The sequence below is a fragment of the Callorhinus ursinus genome, unplaced genomic scaffold (assembly GCF_003265705.2).
Source record: "Callorhinus ursinus isolate GAN/ISIS: 27379988/994484 unplaced genomic scaffold, GSC_fseal_2.0 scaffold69, whole genome shotgun sequence".
In the NCBI taxonomy this organism is placed as follows: domain Eukaryota; kingdom Metazoa; phylum Chordata; class Mammalia; order Carnivora; family Otariidae; genus Callorhinus; species Callorhinus ursinus.
Genome location: NW_027397131.1, coordinates 3,108,417 through 3,128,194, shown reverse-complemented (window position 1 = coordinate 3,128,194; position 19,778 = coordinate 3,108,417). Strand labels below are relative to the sequence as shown.

The 19,778-nt window shown below is 36.2% G+C and overlaps 1 protein-coding gene across 2 annotated transcripts in view; it reads right to left on the bottom strand.

Annotated features, from left to right (window-relative positions):
• TMEM26 (transmembrane protein 26) overlaps positions 1 to 19,778 on the bottom strand; it is a 49,297-nt gene that overhangs the window by 21,314 nt on the left and 8,205 nt on the right. For both annotated transcript variants that reach the window (XM_025850266.2, XM_073886200.1), the window contains 3 exons: positions 11,055 to 11,133; positions 3,410 to 3,523; positions 1,287 to 1,507 (listed from right to left, as the gene is read on the bottom strand). In XM_025850266.2, coding sequence (XP_025706051.1) covers positions 1,287 to 1,507; positions 3,410 to 3,523; positions 11,055 to 11,133 — 414 coding nt within the window. The remainder of the gene's footprint in view (positions 1 to 1,286; positions 1,508 to 3,409; positions 3,524 to 11,054; positions 11,134 to 19,778) is intronic.

Below are 19,778 nucleotides of genomic sequence, written 5' to 3'. Positions count from 1 at the left end.
CCCACAAAACATATCCCTCTTGAATACTCTGTTTACTACCCCATATCTCTCCCATCTCACTAGATATTTAGCATGTATGTGTTTATTTCTATATAGGTATAGCTAGTCATAGTTATATTTTTATGTCCCTGTCACTGTGCCTGTAGTTATTTACTGTTTTTATGTGCTTGGTTATGATTTCTTTATGTTTTTCTTGTAACCCCATTGTATTACAAGTGTTTTAAAGTATCTGAGAATTTGTTTACAATGTACAGCACTAACTAAATATAAGGTATTAAAGTTACAAAATTAACATCAATGTTTTGAGGACAATGGATCAACTTAAATTGGATTATTTTTAAAATTCTATGTCTGCTTAATAAAGTATAAGAAAAATTAGTATAAATGAAACAGGAAATGATCATGTAAAAGTAACCTCTGGTTACAGATACACTTTGTGCTATAATTGGGATACTAAGTTTACTCAGTAAGTTAGTGTATTTTGTTCGGCTTTATGTTTCATTATTTGAGAAACACAGCATAAAGTAAACTGTAGCATTAGGAGCCAGCTTCATTGCAATTTATTTTTATGGCATAGCACAAAACAACCCAAGCTGAAAGTACATTCAGGCACTGAGACTTAAATCCCTAAAGGTAAGAAAGTGGTTCCATAAACAGATGTGATCATGGATTCTGAGTTTATTTGCTCGTGGCAAAAATAAAAGTACCAACTCAATAAGTTTTAATTTATAGGCATCTATACCAGAAGGCCTTTAGGCACTTTGAACAAAACTGACTAAAAATACAATTTAGTAAAATAAACCTAATCTGCCCCATTCTCCATTCACACCAGGGAATATAAATTCCCAACTAGGTAGAGGAGAGATTTCTCTATGTCTTTTCTAGGTCCTTTCCTGGACTTAGAGCTATGCTGTGCTCTAAAAGAGAATTTTATGATTGGCTACATTCCAGGACACTTGAGAACATGAGAGAGGAGCTATGGATGATCATTCCACCTCCTGAAGGTTTTTTAACAACCGTGGCCCCACCTAACCCATGGTCATGCAGAAGTGTAGAGCTTTTCTGTTCTCACCCAAAGGAAATATTATTTGCCCTTTTTCTTTAACAGGAAGTTCAGGTATATATACATATAAACTGGGCTGGTATCTAATATGTATCTGAACATTAGGAAATTCTATGATTCTATCATTGGACATATAATAGACTGAAAATCCTTATTTGTGCAGAATACAAATAATAGAACAAATAGACAAGTGTGGGAGGCCTGACCTTGTAGGCCTGCTTACCTCACATTTTGTTCTTCCAGGGTCTCACTTGTGAATTCCAGTATGTCAGCAGCTGTCCCCACAAACATAAGGAGAAGTTGAGAGAGTTGGTCCCGAGTGATCCCTCCTCCAATGGGTAGAAGCCATCTTCCAATTATGAGCATTAACAGGAATGTCTGATGGAGTCCCAAAGTCCAAACTTTCTCACATACTGTAGATAAGTTACTTACAAAAACTTTGGCCTATGTAACAAAAATGTCATACAGAGAGAAGATTGTGAGCTACCACCTTGGAGAGAGATGCCTTCTTCACCATGGTTTTCAATTAAGAATTAACTTTTGTGGAAGGTCATTTTCAGAAAATGATTCTTCACTTACTAAAGAAAATAAAACTCCTTTCAACTGGACACTCTGGGGAAAAAAAGCTAACGTGGTCCTTAAAAAAGGGGCAGCCTTATAACAAGAAGTAATTTAAACCTCACACTTGCTAGTAGGATTGTAGCATTTGATATTTAAAGGGCCAATTTCATGACTTTTAAAGATCATTACTCATTTTGCTCTTCTCTGTAACAAAGTAACAGCAAGGGCACCTGGGTGGCTCAGTTAGTTAAGCAACTGCCTTGGGCTCAGGTCATGATCCTGGAGTCCCAGGATTGAGTCCTGCATCAGGCTCCCTGCTCAGCATGGAGTCTGTTTCTCCCTCTGCCCCTCCCCCCTCTCATGTGCTCGCTCTCTCTCTCTCTCTCTCTCTCTCTCTCAAATAAATAAAATCTTTAAAAAAAAAACCAAAGTAACAGCAAAATTTTTTAAATACCATATTAAAATCACAAAAAAATCCTGTATTTTTCTTTCAGGGATTTCAAGTCTGAATTTATTAATCTGGGAATATTTTAACATAGTACAGATCTCTTGTTTTTTATTGCTTTAAAACACTACTACATCAAATGAGAAAATGTATAATAATGTTTATTCATTACCTAAATACAAGGAAAGAGAATAACTATAGTTATTATTTTTATTCTGAATATTTAACATACTATTGAAAAATCCATAAACTAGCAACCAAATTTTATTCTGCCCTTAATCTTGAACTTGGAGAAAAATTTACACCCCTTTCATGTATTCTGAATAATATCTCTTGCCCATTTAACTTCTAAATAAGTTTTAAAATATATCATTGGCCCTTAGAGGCTATAATCTTTTAAAGTCTACAGGAGTGTAGGTCTCCAGTTTGATAGTTTGCAACTTTGATAGTTGCTTCCAACTGATTTATACAAGTAACTTAACTACATTTTTTCAAAACCTATTTATCCCTCTTGATTACTTACTGATGTCAAGTGTAGAGGTAAAGGGAGGATAAAAGACAAGGCAGGATGCTAGCCCAATTGAAGCCAAGCATGAGGATCAATGATTTTCATTTACACAGTGTTTTATATTTTTTCTGTGAGACTTCACATACATCCTACTTGATTCTTACAAGAAGCATACTAGCAGGGTGAATATTAATATTTTCAATTATCAGATGAAAAACTGAGATACAGAGTGATTAAGTGACTTGTTCAAAGTGATGTCAGTCAGCTGTGATTGGAGCTTGAATTAGAATCCAAGGCTAATTCAATTAAACCTCTTAGAATCAATAATCTGTCTTATTGTTGAAAATGTGGCTCATTGGTAGGGGTCTGGGCCTTGAGTCTCTCCCATATACCATTTTATAATAGGCTATGGTTAGTTTCACAAATATCAGGTAAGTGAAGAACAAAGAAGTGATTCTCTTTTGGCTGGAAACCTTCCCTATTAATATAACACCTAAAAATATATAGGCCAGATCCCAATCTTTTATCATTCCTTCACAAATAATATGTATCTCGCCTTGTGCATATATTATCTGACCTAAGTGTTAAAGGCTACTTAATGCTGCAAATTAAATATATCTATTAATATATATGATATATATGACTATTATGCATATTAAATGTGTTTAATTAATAAAAATACAATTATTTTGCAAATTCCTGAGCCAAACAATTAAACAACTGGCAAATTTCCTTAGGAAAGAATGAGCTGAAAGGTGTAGAGAATGTTATCCTCACCAAATGAAAAGGTGATTTGCTAGATCCTTTAAAATGCAGTGGAAAAATCTCTCACCGTCTTAATGAGATCCTCTGCTCCATTGGCTTGTCCACTTGATATCAGAGTTTGATTGAAGTTTCCTTTGCTGCTGGTATTTTGTGACATTCCTTCAGAATGTCTACTGCAGTACTAAGAATTTTGTAAAAAAGCAATATGTTAAAAAAAACCCACAATATGTAGAATTTAAAATGGCTTCAATTATCTAAGGGATTATGAGTAGATATGTGGATTTACACAATATGTATAAATATTTCCAAAATTCAGATTATAGTCTTAAGATAGAAAACCACTTTTCAATTAATATGAGAAGTCAACTATACATGTTTTACTTTCCCACAAGTCTATGAGGATGTAGATGCTCCAAGTTCATTGTACAGAGCTGTAGAATTTGTTGTTTTTATTTTAATTTTAGTTAGTACACATACAGTATTATATTAGCTTCAGGTTTACAATATAGTGATTCAACAATTCCATACATCACCTGGTGGTCATCATAACAAGTCACTCCTTAATCCCCATCACCACTTTCCCCCACTCCCCTACCCACCTCCACTCTGGTGACCATCAGTTTGTTTTCTATAATTTGTTTCTTGGTTTATCTCTCTTTTTTCCCTTTGATCATTTGTTTTCTTTCTTAAATTCCATGAGTGAAATCATAAGGTATTTGTCTTTCTCTGAATGACTTATTTCACATAGCATTATAATCTCTAGCTCCATCCATGTCCTTGAAAATGGCAAGACTTCATTCATTTTTATGACTGATTAATGTTCCAATATATACATATATATGTATGTATATACATATATATATATATGCCACATCTTCTTTATCCATTCATCTGTCGATGGACACTTGGGCTGCTTCCATATCTTGGCTATTGTAAATAATGCTGCTGTAAACATAGGAGTGTATGTATCCCTTTGAGTTAGTGTTTTTTTATTCTTTGGGGAAATACCCAGTCGTGCCATTACTGGATCATAGGGTAGTTCAATTTTTAACTTTCTGAGGAAACTCCATACTGTTTTGCACAGTGGCTGTACCAGTTTGCATTCCCATCAACAGTGCACAGGGGTTCCTTTCTCTCCACATCCTTGCTAACACCTGTTGTTTCTTGTATTGTTGATTTTAGCCATCCTGACTGGTGGGAGGTGATATCTCACTGTAGTTTGGATTTGTATTCCCCTGATGGTGAGTGATGATGAGCATCTTTTCATGGATCTGTTGGCTATCTGGATGTCTTCTTTGGAGAAATGTCTATTCATGTCTTCTGCCCATTTCTTCTTCCACATTATAGTACATCATTATAATTGTTCTATTTTACTGTTAGTTATTGTTAATCTCTTGCTGTACTTGATTTATAAATTAAACTTTACCATAAGTATATATGTACAGGAAAAAAACAGTATATATTGACTTTGGTACTATCCACATTTTTAGGCATCCACTGGGGAATCTTAGAACTTACCCCTCATGGAAAAGAGGGGACTACTCTATTCCTTTAGCTGAGAATTAAGAAATATGGGTATGTCATTCACTTTCTTTATGCTATCCAATGCATTTTATTTATTTATTTATTTATTTATTTATTTATTTATTTAAGATAGCACGTGTGAGTGGGGTGGGGAGGGAGGTGCAGAGGGAGAGGGAGAGAGAGAATCCTACGCAGACTTCAGCAGGCTCAGCACGGAGCCTGACATGGGGCTTGATCTCAAGACCCTGAGATCATGACCCGAGCCAAAATCAACAGTCGATCACTTAACCAAATGAGGCACCCAGGCACCCCTATCAAATGTATTTTAAAGCAGTTACCTAAATGTGCAGTCGCTGAATTCCTCCCAACCTTCATAGTTAGCACTTAATGACTGCATCTGGACTATACCCTGAGGCTTTGCCTCCAATGATTGACCACAGACTATAATGAATAAGACATTTAGGTCTGGTGATAAAATATATGCCATTTAGGATTCCTTCTTAAAATGCTAATGAAGTTTTCCTTTCATTTTTCTGCCCATTTTTTAAACTGGAATATTTGTTTTTTGGGTATTGAATTTTCTAAGTTCTTTATATATTTTGGATCCTAACCCTTTATCAGATATGTCATTTGCAAATATCTTCTCCTATTCCATAGATTGCCTTTTAGTTTGTTGATTGTTTCCTTCACTGTGCAGAGCTTTTTATTTTGATGTAGTCCTAAGAGTTTATTTATTTATTTATTTTTTAAAGATTTTATTTATTTATTTGACAGAGAGAGTACAAGCGGGAGCAGCCAAGGGAGAAGGAGAAGCAGGACCCTGGGATCATGACCTGACTGCTTAACTGACTGAGCCACCCAGGTGCCCCTATTTTTGTTTTTGTTTCCCTTGCCTCAGGAGACAAATCTAGAAAAAGTTGCTATGGCTGGTGTCAAAGAATTTAGTGTCTGTGTTCTGTTGTAGGATTTAATGGTTTCAGGTCTCATATTTAGGTCTTTAATCCATTCTGAATTTGTTTTTGTGTATGATGTAAGAAAGTAGTCCAGTTTCCTTTGAATTTGTTTTTGTGTATGATATAAGAACGTAGCCCATTTTCCTTCCCATTCTTCTGTAGGTTGCTGTCCAGTTTTTCCAACACCATTTGTTGAAGAGACTGTTTTTTCCCATTGGATATTCTTTCCTGCTTTGTTGAAGATTAACTGATGATATAATTATGGGTTTATTCCTGGGTTTTCTATTCTGTTCTATTGATCTATGTATCCCGTTTTGTTCCAGTACCATACTGCTTCTAATTACTACAGCTCTGTAATATAACATGAAGTCTGGAATTGTAATGCCTCCAGCTTTGCTTTTCTTTTTCAAGGTTGCTTAGAGCTATTCAGCGTCCTCGGTTCCATGCAAATTTTAGGATTGTTTGTTCTGGTTCTGTGAAAATTGCTATTGGTATTTGAAAGATGTACCATTCATGGAGTGATAGTTGGGGTTTCTCTCTTGAACCCTGGACCAGTTTTAGAACAAATAAATAGTGGCAGCATTAAAACATGTATGATCCTGGTCAAAACATCTATTCTAAGAGTTTATTTCTTGTCCAGAAGGCTCTTTATCTAAAATACCATTTGCTTAAGTAGGTAATCCAATCATCTTCAATCTTGCCTGTTAAGCACTGAAACAACCAAAAAAATTAACATGTTCCTCTATCAAAATACATATTTTAGTGTCAGTTTAGAGGTCAACTTAGGTTTCTGGAAAATTTGACAAAGACCCAAACTAAATGTTTTTCCCTTTTTGTTCCTTCGTTTTGCATGTAAATTTCTACAAGTGAGCTGTGCATGATTTTTATCCAGATGCTGGGAATCTGAGGTAGAGAAAAAGTATGTAAGAGAGAAAAAGAGCAGCACTTGAAAATATAAGTGTAGCTAATGATTATTTCACAAGCTGTTTTAATAAAAAATGTTGAAGATTTTTTTAAATACCTGCAGGGCTAACATACTTTTGAAACATAGATATACATCTACACACATCACTACCATCACCACCGCATATCCATGGTAATATATTTGGATTTAAAGAGAAACTAATTTTTAAAAAAATGCTAACGCTGTAAGAAGCGTATTTTTCTTAATTATTCTGGATACTGCCTCAATCATTCTATAAGCTACTTGAAAAAGTAGAAGTCTGTCTAAGAAGCTATTTTTTTTCTACTCTCCATCAAAACAACTAGTGTTATAGGTGAAATGACAAGAACACTTAGGAAAAATGGCCATGTGCCATATCTCTAAGAGCAAAAATCCAGCTGCTTGCACACTTTTTTTCTGTACAGCTAAGGCTCCAAAAAAAGATAATGAAGATAAAAAATTAAATCTTTGAACCAAGCAAAAAATCCTCATTGCAGAGTGGCTTTTTGAGAATCAAATAGGCAAGAGGAAACAATTTTGACCACTTTATTCTGTAGGCATGAAAGCAGACTATTTATTAAAAGTGATGACCTTGATATGTTTTTTCTAACATCCTTAAGACCAAAAATCCATAGACATCTGATTATTACTTTTTTTAAATTTTTATTGTTATGTTAATCACCATATATTACATCATTTGTTTTGGTGTAGTGTTCCATGATTCATTGTTTGTTCATAACACCCAATGCTCCATGCAGAATGTGCCCTCTTTAATACCCATCACCAGGCTAACCCATCCCCCTACCCTCCTCCCCTCTAGAAACCTCAGTGTTTTTCAGAGTCCATCATCTCTCCTGGTTCGTCTCCCCCTCTGACTTACTCCCCTTCATTCTTCCTCTCCTGCTATCTTCTTCTTTTTCTTTTTTCTTAAAATATGTTGCGTTATTTGTTTCAGAAGTACAGATCTGTGATTCAACAGTCTTACACAATTCACAGAGCTCACCGTAGCACATACCCTCCCCAATGTCTATCACCCAGCCACCCCATCCCTCCCACCCCTGACCACTCCAGCAACCCTCAGTTTGTTCCTGAGATTAAGAATTCCTCATATCAGTGAGGTCATATGATACATGTCTTTCTCTGATTGACTTATTTCACTAAGCATAACACCCTCCAGTTCCATCCACGTCGTTGCAAATGGCAAGAATAGACATCTGATTATTAAAAAAAAAAAGTCATCTGCCCTGCAGTGGCAAATAGCTTTGTAGTCCATATTATGATATTGCAACCTGAGTCCCATTCCATTCTTGTAATTCTACTTGTTACAAATTGATGAGATTTTCCTTCAAGGGGCAGTCGCATTAGGACTCCAAAGAACAACTGGTTTGATTCCTACAACATAATCTGATTGTATTGTTTTTATGGTGATATTGTTTCCAGTTAGCAGTGTATAGGTGAGTCCATGTAGATGATCTGGGTACCAACAAGCCACTTTTTCATGGGCTGTGTCTTAAAAATTCTTATTGGCTTCAAGAATATTCCTTTGGGTCAAACCAGACCCTAATACCATCAAGACCAGAAAGTTTCCATTGCTTTAATTGTGCCACTTCATATATAGACCTAAGAGTGACAGTCATAACTGTTGTCATAATCATCTTGTTTCCAGTCATGTAGACCTAGCCAGATGCAGAAATGAAGGTACAGAACTGATCACCTAGGAGGAATGTCTTTATGAGGTAGTCAGGATGTTTTCCTAATGCCAAGACATAGGTTAGAACATTCAGGATGTAGAATAAATTGAAAATGTTAGAGGGGATTAAATCACTCTCCTGTCATGAAAAAAAAATCAGATGATTTTGGTGAGAACTCCTCTAAAATATAGAACACATAATTGAGAAGAGCAGTATGGTTTAACAGAGTAGAGATTAAGACCTAGGTGCTAAGCCCCAGAACTGTTGTTGATTAGCTGTGTGGCCTTGAGAAAATTATTTAACCTTTCTGAGTCTCAGGGTCCTCTTCTATAAAATAAAAATATATATACCATGCCGAACTTATAGAGTTGCTGAATTCATAAAGGAAAAAATGTATTTGGAAATACTTTGAAAGGAAAAGTGGCTATTATCACAACCAAATTTTTTTAAATGAATGGACTAAGAGAATTGCTGTACCTCCCTTTATTCTGCCATTTCTCATTTCTTTAAATGCAATTCCAATACTGTTTTGTCTCCCTTTCTCTTACTTTTTTCTACTTCCATCCTCTGCCCACCCTGCCCAATTCAATCTTTGGGCATTCACTTTAATTCTTAGTGTCAAAATGAGTCAAATCCTTTACTACAAAGATCCAATTTCTTTAGTATGAAAATTAGAGAGGTACTGCCTAGGGCTCAAAAATCTTTTTTTATTAAAAAGAGAGCTTTTGGTTGCATGCTATTTGTTGTAATGGGATTTGACCTGTATATCAATTAATTGTGCAATGCATTTATATTATAAAAGCATTTGGGGAAATGAATTGTTATTGTGGATGATAGTCATGTTATAGAATTGGATGTGAAGCAAAGAAATGATTCAAATCACCAGAGCTTATTTCCATACCCCTGAAAGTAGTAAGTAGTAAGGAAATTGAAACAGTCCTCTAACTCCTTATGGTATAGTTTTTTAAAAACCATGATAACTTGAACCAGCCAATTTAGTGTTACAAAAATATTTTGCTACAGTCATAAAGATAGCCTATGACTTTAATATTTTTTAAATAGGGGACTTAAAGCAGATAAATGTTTCTTCATGCCTATTTTACTGGTATGTGCTTGTGGAATTCTTCAGAAATAGTCCACATGTCTAAATTTCCCTGTGTGTGCCTAAAATTTAGAGCAAGCATTTTCCAGATAAGGTTTGAGTATCTGAAACATACATCAGAGGCTTAACTTTACTATAAAATGACCAACTGCAGCAAAGAAATCTGCATAGGGGCAAATTCTTATCTTGAATAATGCATTGTATCAATGAAAGTACTATAATAATATTATATCATAACTACCCCTTATCTGTAACATAGTCCCATAACCTGAGCCCAGAAGATGTGAAGTCCAGGCTGGAATCTGCTAGAGTCTGCCCTCTGCAGGGTTGTACAGGAACAGTAATAGCAATAGATTGTGAATCTAGTCCAGATCCTGATACCTAAGGTTGCCCATGTAAGAAGCAACTCACTTAAAAATTAGTAGCTCTTGCTGTGAATTGTGCAAGACTGTTGAATCACAGATCTGTACTTCTGAAACAAATAATGCAATATATGTTAAGAAAAAAAAAAGAAGAAGATAGCAGGAGGGGAAGAATGAAGGGGAGTAAGTCAGAGAGGGAGACGAACCATGAGAGACGATGGACTCTGAAAAACAAACTGAGGGTTCTAGAGGGGAGGGGGGTGGGGGGATGGATTAGCCTGGTGATGGGTATTAAAGAGGGCACGTTCTGCATGGAGCACTGGGTGTTATGCACAAATAATGAATCATGGAACACTACATCAAAAACTAATGATGTAATGTATGGTGATAAGCATAACAATAAAAATTAAAAAAATTAGTAGCTCTTTCTCTGTATATAGATGAGGGACTCTCATTGGAAGCCATTGTTTATTTTTTAAGTCAGTGTGATCCTAATACATATAGCCCAACTTTCCCAGTGGTGGGTCTCATACTCCTCTCCTTTACCCTTCATGTCTGGCTCCAGAGTAGAATTCCTATTTCACTAAAACAGCTCATGGGGGTCTCAAAAAGGAATCTTTTGTAATCTGTAAGGCCTGTATTTTAAGACAGACTGTTTCAAATATCCGTCCCAAGTTTGATTGCATTTTACATAGCAGAGTCTAGACGATGGGGTTTCTTTTTAGTTTTTGCTACTTTTAAAAATGTCATTTTATAGGATGCTAGATTATCGAGCCCTGCCCATTCTTAGTACAATATAGAAACTCATTGGATCTGCAAAGTTAACCAAATTTTTACACACAACCCTCCCCTACCCCATGTAAATGTTAGCATATTGGGGGCCGGGGGGGCTTAGGAACAAGATCTTTAACGTAAGTTGTTAATTAATTATGTAATCTTAAATCTTAAACATATGTAACATCTTTATTGGTTTTGATAGATGATGAATTCACTTTCTTTTGCTAATGGCCTCTTACTTATTCAATTCTTGATAACTCCAATTCCTTTGAAAAGTGCATTTCTGAAATAAATTGGATTATGGTATGAAAGTAGTTTACTGATGAATATTCCACTTTCCTACTTTCCAAAGGGACATACCTGGGTCTCATCGTGCATTTCAAGAAGCCATAATGATGGAACAATGCTAATCAGATATAAAAATATGGCTGGTGAAAACCTGTAAAAGAGAGGAAAAAAGATAGTTCAGTTTTTACAAAAAGATTATTTTTAAAGAAAGAAAAACAAATACACATACCCTGATCACATCAAGTCAAACCTTTTTACCTCAAATGTTTATTTCAATGGGGAAAAAAGCATTGTTATTTCTGCCATATGGATTATAGAGAAATAAAGTAACTGCAAAAGGCACTAGCAGCTGTCATTCTCACTGAATTTCTAATCCAATTAATAGAAGTTAATTTTAATATGATTTAATGGGACACTGCCAACTAGTTTCAGGCACAAAACTGGATATTTTGTATTTAATATGTTTTACAACAAGCAAATACAGCAATAGTAAATCTTGGATTTTTCAACATTGCAATTATAGGAAGATTGACTACACTTTTTAATATTAACCTAGGCTTCTGAAAGCTCAAATAGTAACATCCTGCTAGAACACAAAAATCAGATGATGATGAATGGGAATGAGCCAAATCAACTGACTTTGTGTCTATCTGCTAAATCTAGTAAAAATAAAAATGCAAACAAACAAAAACAGATGAAGTGCTTAGTATTGTTTTAAAAAGCTATCTGTATTCATTATTTTCTGGCTTAAAATTCAGAGGGCAGTCCAAAGAGTTTGACTTGTATAGTCAAACATATTCAGGTTCAAATACCAGTTTTGCCAGTGACTCTGTCTGCTTCCCAGTCCACAAAATGGAGACAGTCACTGTATTAGTCAGCTTGGACTGCTGTACCAATGTACCAGAGATTGGGTAGCTAAAACAACAGAAATTTATTTTCTCACAGCTCTGGAGGTGGGAAGTTTGGTGAGGTCTCCCTTCCTGGCTTATAGACAGCCACCTTCTTGCTGTGTCCTCACATGGCCTTTCCTTGGGGTATGCATATCACAAGCAGAGAGAGACAGAGATCTCTCTCTTCTCCTCTTAAAAGTCTACCAATCTTATTGGATTAAGATCTCACCCTTATGACCTCATTTACCCTTAGTAACTTCCTGAAAGCTCTGTCTCAAAATAGATTCATACTAGGGGTTAGGTTTCAACATAAGAATTTTTGGGAAACACAATTCCGTCCATAGTGGTCACATTTATCTCACAGAGGTCTTTATTATATTCTCTGTAAAGCAGTGCCTGGTAGAGGTGAGTATTCCATAATAGATAACTACTAACTACTATTAGTATTTTTATAGGACATTATACAATGAAAATATGCCCTTAGAAATTTGAAATGAGATAAAAATAATATACTTTCTAAATTTATTTCTTAAAATTGCACTTCATTTTAGATTGGACTATTGCTTTATAGGCCACCTCAAAGAAAAAATTGTAAGTTAATATAATTTTATTAAAATACTTTTAGTATATGCATGTGATGGTTTAAAATGACCTGAAAAATAGAAATGTTAATTGCTCAACAAATAGAATTATTTGAGATGAAATGGTATTAAAACCATATTATTATAATCCAGGAGAGAAAAGTGAGCAAACCTAAATGGAAGAGAACATCTAGAATGGACTTTTCCAAGGCTGTTAACCCTTTCACTAATATTGCCTTTCAGCTTCTGGAAAGAAGGAAGAAAGGACAAAAGAAAGTGAGGTCTTTATAAAAAATCAATATTTAATAGAGACACTCCTCCACCTTTGATTTCCTGAAAAAAAATCAATTTTGAAACAAAAGGCTATGGGCATGATATTATTGAAAGCTGAGGTGGAAGATGGCTGGGTGACAGAGAGCAACATAGCAAAAGCCCTCATGTTGAACATACTCTTAAAAAGAAAAGGGAAAATTAATTCCTTGACCTTACATATCAAGGGAAACACCAGGAGAGAGTATTTCCTTTGTGAGATTGAGAAAGGAAATGAATTCCAGTTGCAAGGACATTTGGAATACATAAATGTTTGTTCGGCTATGTCAAATGTTGACTGGATTGCAATTTTATTGACTCTCTTGGAATTAATTTTGGGATTGACTCCCCTAGAAATACCATTACAGTAATATCTAGAGAAACCATGGACTGAACATATAATAACTCTTGAAAGAGGTTAAACATGAAACAAACAACAACTCTTAACATCTTCTACGCATAAGACATTTCTATAATTGGGAAAACATACTATCCTATTTCAAGGTATTTCCTCTAAATAGGAATCTGGTTATGTAAAAAACAAAACAAAACAACAACAACAAAAAAACTACAAAACAACAACAAACTTCAAGATCCAAGATTTTCTATGTTATCTGCTACAGAACATCTAAATTCCATAATCTGACATTAAAACCTCCATATTCTAGTCTTTCCACTTCCTGTTTCTCTTCCTGCACTACATCCTCAAAACAAAACAAAAGGTTTTCTACAAAGTTCCCCTCACTTCAATCTGTCTTCATAGTCTTTTTTTTTGACATAAATGAGAAGGGGGTAGAAAGAAGCAATCACACTGAGAGCCCAGGAATTGATCATATTCAACTCAGTCCATAGCCTTTCTCCCCATATGTCCCACCCTCTTAACCAACACTACACCAGACAGGATTTGCTGGAATTTTAGGAGGCTTCCAGGTAGAGTTCCTGGGGACATGGATAGCACGTCAAAGTGATCAATAGCAAATCACCATCAGGAGCTTCCTCTTCTTCCTCTCTCTCTAATTCCCCTGTGGCCGGCCATGGTAGTTGTACAGCTGAAATTAAACAACAAACCTTATGGAGAAAATAGAAGTCTCTCTTATCTAGGGAAGTATTAAAATGTGTCTAATTATATTTTATTTTGGATATGAGGGATACATTTCAGCCACATATAGCATGTGTTTTGTTTGACCGTGCATCCCTCTTAAGAACAAAGTGCTCCATGCTCTGTCAGCTTGATTAATCTATGAAGAGAGGTTCTGAAATGACTTTAGAGGAAATGTCCTTCCAAATTATGACTGCCTGATTCGGAATGCTCTCCCCTTGCCTCTCTACCATTCAACATCTTACCTGTATTTCAGAGGCATAGCCGGAATTAATCTTAGTTTATATTTCTCTTGTGACCCAACACATTCTCCACTATTTCATGGTTATGTGTATATAAGCCTTAGCTTTCCTAATATAGGCTCCTTGAAGGCAGATTCTGTCTTATATATATTTATATCCCTTCCTTCTTTCTTCTCATTCATCTTTCCCTCTCCTCAGTGATATCAGGTGTCTTACTAAGTCTTTAATAAATGCTTATTAAGAAAATGCTTAAAGCCTTGAGTGCCTGAATTTATTAATAAAATGGAGGAAATGGAGGGTACTGGCATCTACAAGGACCTTTTTTATTCCCATGTCAGGAGATCCTGGAACAACTATGCTCCTAGAATTGTGGCCATGAGGAATTACTACATAAACCTAGGAGACCCAGATTTGAATCATCTGTTCCAAGGTACATCTTCCAAGGTAGTGGAAATTTGCTACCTTTCCTGTGACTCAGTCCTCATCTATAAAATGGAGATAAAATATCCAGCTCATAGGATGGTTGCAAGGATGAGAGGAGACAGTGTGTGTCATGGGCCTAATAGTGTACAGCTCAACACGTGTGTTGCTACCTTACCTGGGCTCAGCTCTGCAAGTAAACACACAGCTACACATTCAGTACCTACACTTAAAGAAGACCCAGAGGATACCAGGTCAGAAGGCTGTTTCTTCAAATAACTCACAATCAATCCTATTTTCAAACTATCATTCCCCAAACTGAACCTATTTAAGACATCTTGAATCAAAGGAAATTGTTTGCACTGCTGAGGACATCATTATCCCTAACTCCACATTTGGTGTTAAGGCAATTCCTGTCATAGAGTCATGGTTTGCCCATGATGGCGTACAAAATGCTGCACGCTCAGGGCCTACCTCTCGGGCTTTGTTGTGTGCCATTTTTCCTCACTGTGGCCCCATAACATTGTTTTTCATTCAGTTCTGAAGAAAACCTACATGCTTTCCCAACTGAGGCCTTCATACATGTATTTCTCTCCCTTGAAATATCTTTATACCCCCACTTTCCACCTGATTATTTTCTTATCATAGTTCATGTTGGGTATATGAGACTCCATGGAAGAACTTCCCTTGCTCCTCCAGTCTAAATTAGATCTCCTTGTTATATGTGTCTTACAGCACTCTTCACTTTTATCCTATAGATCTTCAAAATTTATAATTATATATGTGCATATGTGTGTGTGTTCACTGTCACTGAACTGTCTCCCAGCAACTGTAAGTAGTATGAGCACAAAACTTATGTGTTCATCATTATACCCTCAGGACCTCCCACAGTACTCGGCACAAGATGGGTTCCCCACAAATATTTGTTGATATGATAAGGCCCTGGTTGATTTAAAGTTTCTGTTTTCTTGACACTGCTGCTGGTTTGACTAGAAACCTCTTCTTGAAATATCACCATAAATTGATATTTATCAGAGGTTTTGCTGAGGGAAACTAATTATTCTGTTCTTATATGAATTTAATATTATTTTGCTACTATGAAAGATTTAATATTCCAAGGTGACATTCTAGCCATTACTTATTAGCTTGAAGGTTTGCCATATTCTAGATCATGCATTGTCAGTGCAATTCAGTTTTGGAACCAAGGAGAATCCGAACTCTAAAAATTAAAAACTAGGTCTGATCCTACCTTTTCCTATGTAATTAATCAAATTGCATGCCTTTCCTTAGGAGCTACCAAATAATTTTATTCCAATCTTTATGTCTCAATGGCATCAAAAGTAAGTCAATGCCAAGTGCTTTGGATAAAGTCTAATACCATAGAGGGGGCTAGCCAACCCAGAAATAACTTAAATCAGGTTTCTGGATACTTGTTTATGAAAATAAGATATACTATGTATTAATAAGCTAACAAAAACTGATAAACTTATGGTAAATTCATAAGACATGTCCAAGTGGAAAATTTTTATAAAATGTGTAATACCCTATTACTAATCAGCTCTCTGGCCTTAAAGACTCAAATATACTATGATACCAATTACCACTATCCTGTCAGAATACAAAGGTGCCCAACATTAATACTTTAATGACAAATTATTTTGCTTAGTTTTTTTTTTCAAATTAAAATCTTTCCAAAGATATTCTTTCTCTCCACAGAAGTTTGGTGTTTTTGTTTTGTTATTTATTTATTTATAATTTTTTAAAAAGACTGTACTTATTTATTTGACAGAGAGAGAGAGTGCACACATACGTGGGCAGAGGGGCAGGCAGAGGGGCACGGAGAAGCAGGCTCCCCACTGAGCAGGGAGCCTGATCATGACATGAGCCAAAGGCAGCTGCTTAACCAACTGAGCCACCCAGGAACCCCCCTGTTTTGTTTTTTAAACCACAGCCTTTATCCAACTCACCGGTTCTCTTAAAGTACATGGCAGGAGCAACGTCTTACAGGATTTTTTTCTCTATTTGTTTATGTACTCAGTTACCTGCTAGACACTGCCCTGAGCTCTTAAAGAGCTAGTCTCATTTTTTTGTTTCATCCAAAAATAAAATATTATTTATCATACAAAGTTGTCATTTCAACAAATTACAGTGTTTTTCACAAAATGATGATGTCATGACATTTAGCAGTTTAGCCCTACAAGGGGTCTTATTTACTTTGGCTCACCATTAGTCTAAAATTAGGGTTCCATTTTCTTTTTTCTAAAAAATGACAGTTATTTTCTTATTGAGAAAGTAAGCTTCGTTCCTTTTAGAAACCTATTACAATATAAATAAGCAAATAGAAAAATTAACCATAATATCCCCATTATCCTGTTTGGCTTTTCCCTTTGCAAACAGTGAGGATTCTAGTCTTCTAATCATATGCATAGATCTGAAAATAGATAATATTTAAGTGAAGCAAAACTAATGTTCCAAGATTACTTTGGTGTGGATCACCATTTTATTTGTACTTCATTCCTCAGTATTTCCTATGTTAGAAAGGCAGATTGGAGTTGTAAGGATACTAGACCCAAGTTTCACAGTCTCACATTAAACTGCCTTGAATGTCCTCAATAAAATTTCCAGAGCACCTTATAATAATAGTCCTATTTTCATGGAAATGAAGAAACTAGGTCAAGATACCCTTTCATGAGCCCCCGAACAGTGTCTGACAGTTTAAGGATTGTCTAGACGTCCTCCTTTCACAAGACTGCTTTCTGTAAGTGGGCCTCAACATCCGCGATTTCCATCTGGCTGCTCAGCAATGGCTTAGTGTCAGTCCACGGCAGCAAGAGTGGACTGCATGACAGCCTCCACACACACCTGAAGATGCTCTTGTAGAACACAGGACTCCAGACACCCGGGAAGGCACAAATCCAACCCCAGATACCACCCATTTGTCTCCGTAAGCAGACACCCTCCCAGCCACAACCTTCCCAGAGCCTTTGCTTGTGCCTGGCCATTAGGGAGGGGAGGGGGCCACAACCAACTGGACATAGGCTCATGAGAACTCCCTCTGAAAGGAAAATTGGATAAGGGGTGAGCATGTTTTAATGGTAGCCCAAGTCAGATGATTGGTTTGTCTTGTCCATGATCTTCTGGGAGAGCAGGTGAAGTACAAGATCACAGGAGACCAGGAGGAATTTCACATGGGCTGGGAATGCCCATTCTTTATGCCTTGAAAGCCCTTCACAAATGCCCACATTTAGGTTTTGCCAAGAGAATACTTCTGAAGGTGAATAGTAGGGCTCTTCATTGTAATTTTCATTGTTTGTTATTGCCAGTTGTTTTTCTAATAAAGTCATATTCCCAAATTATGATATAAACTGGCAGCAAAATTAGTTCTAGATACTTCACTTAAAATTTTCCAAAAGGATATCTAAAGCAAGAACAAGTTTTATTAAATTTCAAGTTGCTCACCTTCAAAACTCAGCATATGCTTTAGTATGACTAAACAAATTATAGGAACAAAATATGCATTAATTTTAGGATCTATGTACTATTTTTCTCACTTCTGAGTCAAAGAAAATCATGACATCTTCTTAAATGAATTGGTTCTAACTGAAACCCTAAGTACTGCCATCATGATGTTCCCTCAACCTGAAAAACCCTTCTTTCTTCTCTTCGCTCTTGTAAAATCCCCAGCTACTACAAAGGCCAATACATGACTCACTTACCTGAGAAGTTTTCCTTGTCTAACAAGCCTACCGTAATGATCGTATCTTTATTCTGCAGACATTCTGCAGTCTTGGACTTAATTTGTAGAAAATTATTTGGTTCTCAGGGTGTTGTTTTTTCCTGTTCTCATATAACTGCATGAATTTCTATTCCTTCAAGAACATCATTATAGCACTTAGTACAATAAATGATTGTTTAATGATTAAGTGAACTTTAGTGCTAATGACTACAGGAATTTTAATGGTCTCTGAGAGGATAAAATGCATGATGGATGTTATTTATGTAATGCTGTAACTCATTTCATTCTATAAAAGACAGTGGTATTTCTGTTCTGTAGAAGAGATTGTTTCTTCACTTTAGGACCAAAAATAAAGGCGCTCGAGGATTTTCCCCCTCTTCTGTTTTGTTTTACACCCTGTTTTGGCTTTCCAAGCATGTCTGCTTATGCAAGAGTGTTTCTGAGCCATGTCCATGTGTAGTCTGGACTTTCTACATTCCATTCTAAGCAAAATCACCCCAGGGCTCACTTTCAGGTCACCCCAATTTTGAACAAAATACTTTGACCCTTTCCCCACTATAGGGAATCCTTGATCCTAAAAATCTATGTAGTCGTATTTTCCACAGAAAAATCCCAATCTGCTTATTGAATGCAGAGCACAAGAAATCAGCTGATGGAGTTCAGTGCTGGGTTGGGGACATCTCTGAGCTTTTGCTTCCTTCTGTGCAGGTAGAAGCAAGAATAGTACCTCCAGGGCTCTAGTGAGAACTGAATAAGGTAATGCGGGCAATGTACCTTCCTGGCTCAATAAATGTGAGTGCTCACGGGATGTTAGGAATTGTTTTTGTGATTTAGTGTAACTAGTTGTGGCCTTAGACAAGTGATAGAGCCTTGCTGGGCAGCAGTGTCCTCATCATAAAATGGTAATAGAGAGAAAAACTATCTCCTAGGGTCATCATGAGGATCACTGACATAATGGATGTAAAGCAGGCTTGGAGCATTGTCAGTACCCAGTAATTGATAACTGTTTCCACCCCCATTGTCACCATCACCATCACCTTCATCATCATGCTCATCACTACTATTAACGGGCTGTCAGAAAATGGCACAATTTATTAGGAGGCTATTCGACGCAGATTAAAACAGGTATGTGAGACAGGAGGCTCAATCAGGGACATAAGAAAGCAAAGGAATACTGAAGGGCCTGACCAGGGCTGGCAGCAACGCTGATGGTAGAAAGGACTATTTTCCCCTAAGGAATACTAATTTTTATTCTAATAAGCATTCAACATTATGTCAGTTGTACACCCGCTGTCTTTTTGAAATTAGTCGGACAAACTGAAGATAAAATACAACACCTTTCCCTAAACTACTACCCTAGGTTTGTATTCAGAGGAAAGAAACCAAATCAGTTCCCACCCTGATTTTTTATATTAACAATTTGTATGTGCTTAATATTACTTCAATGCAACTTTTAAAGAAAGTTCAATTTTTGATACCTGCATATAAAAACCCCTATGTTATTTAAAAACAAAACACT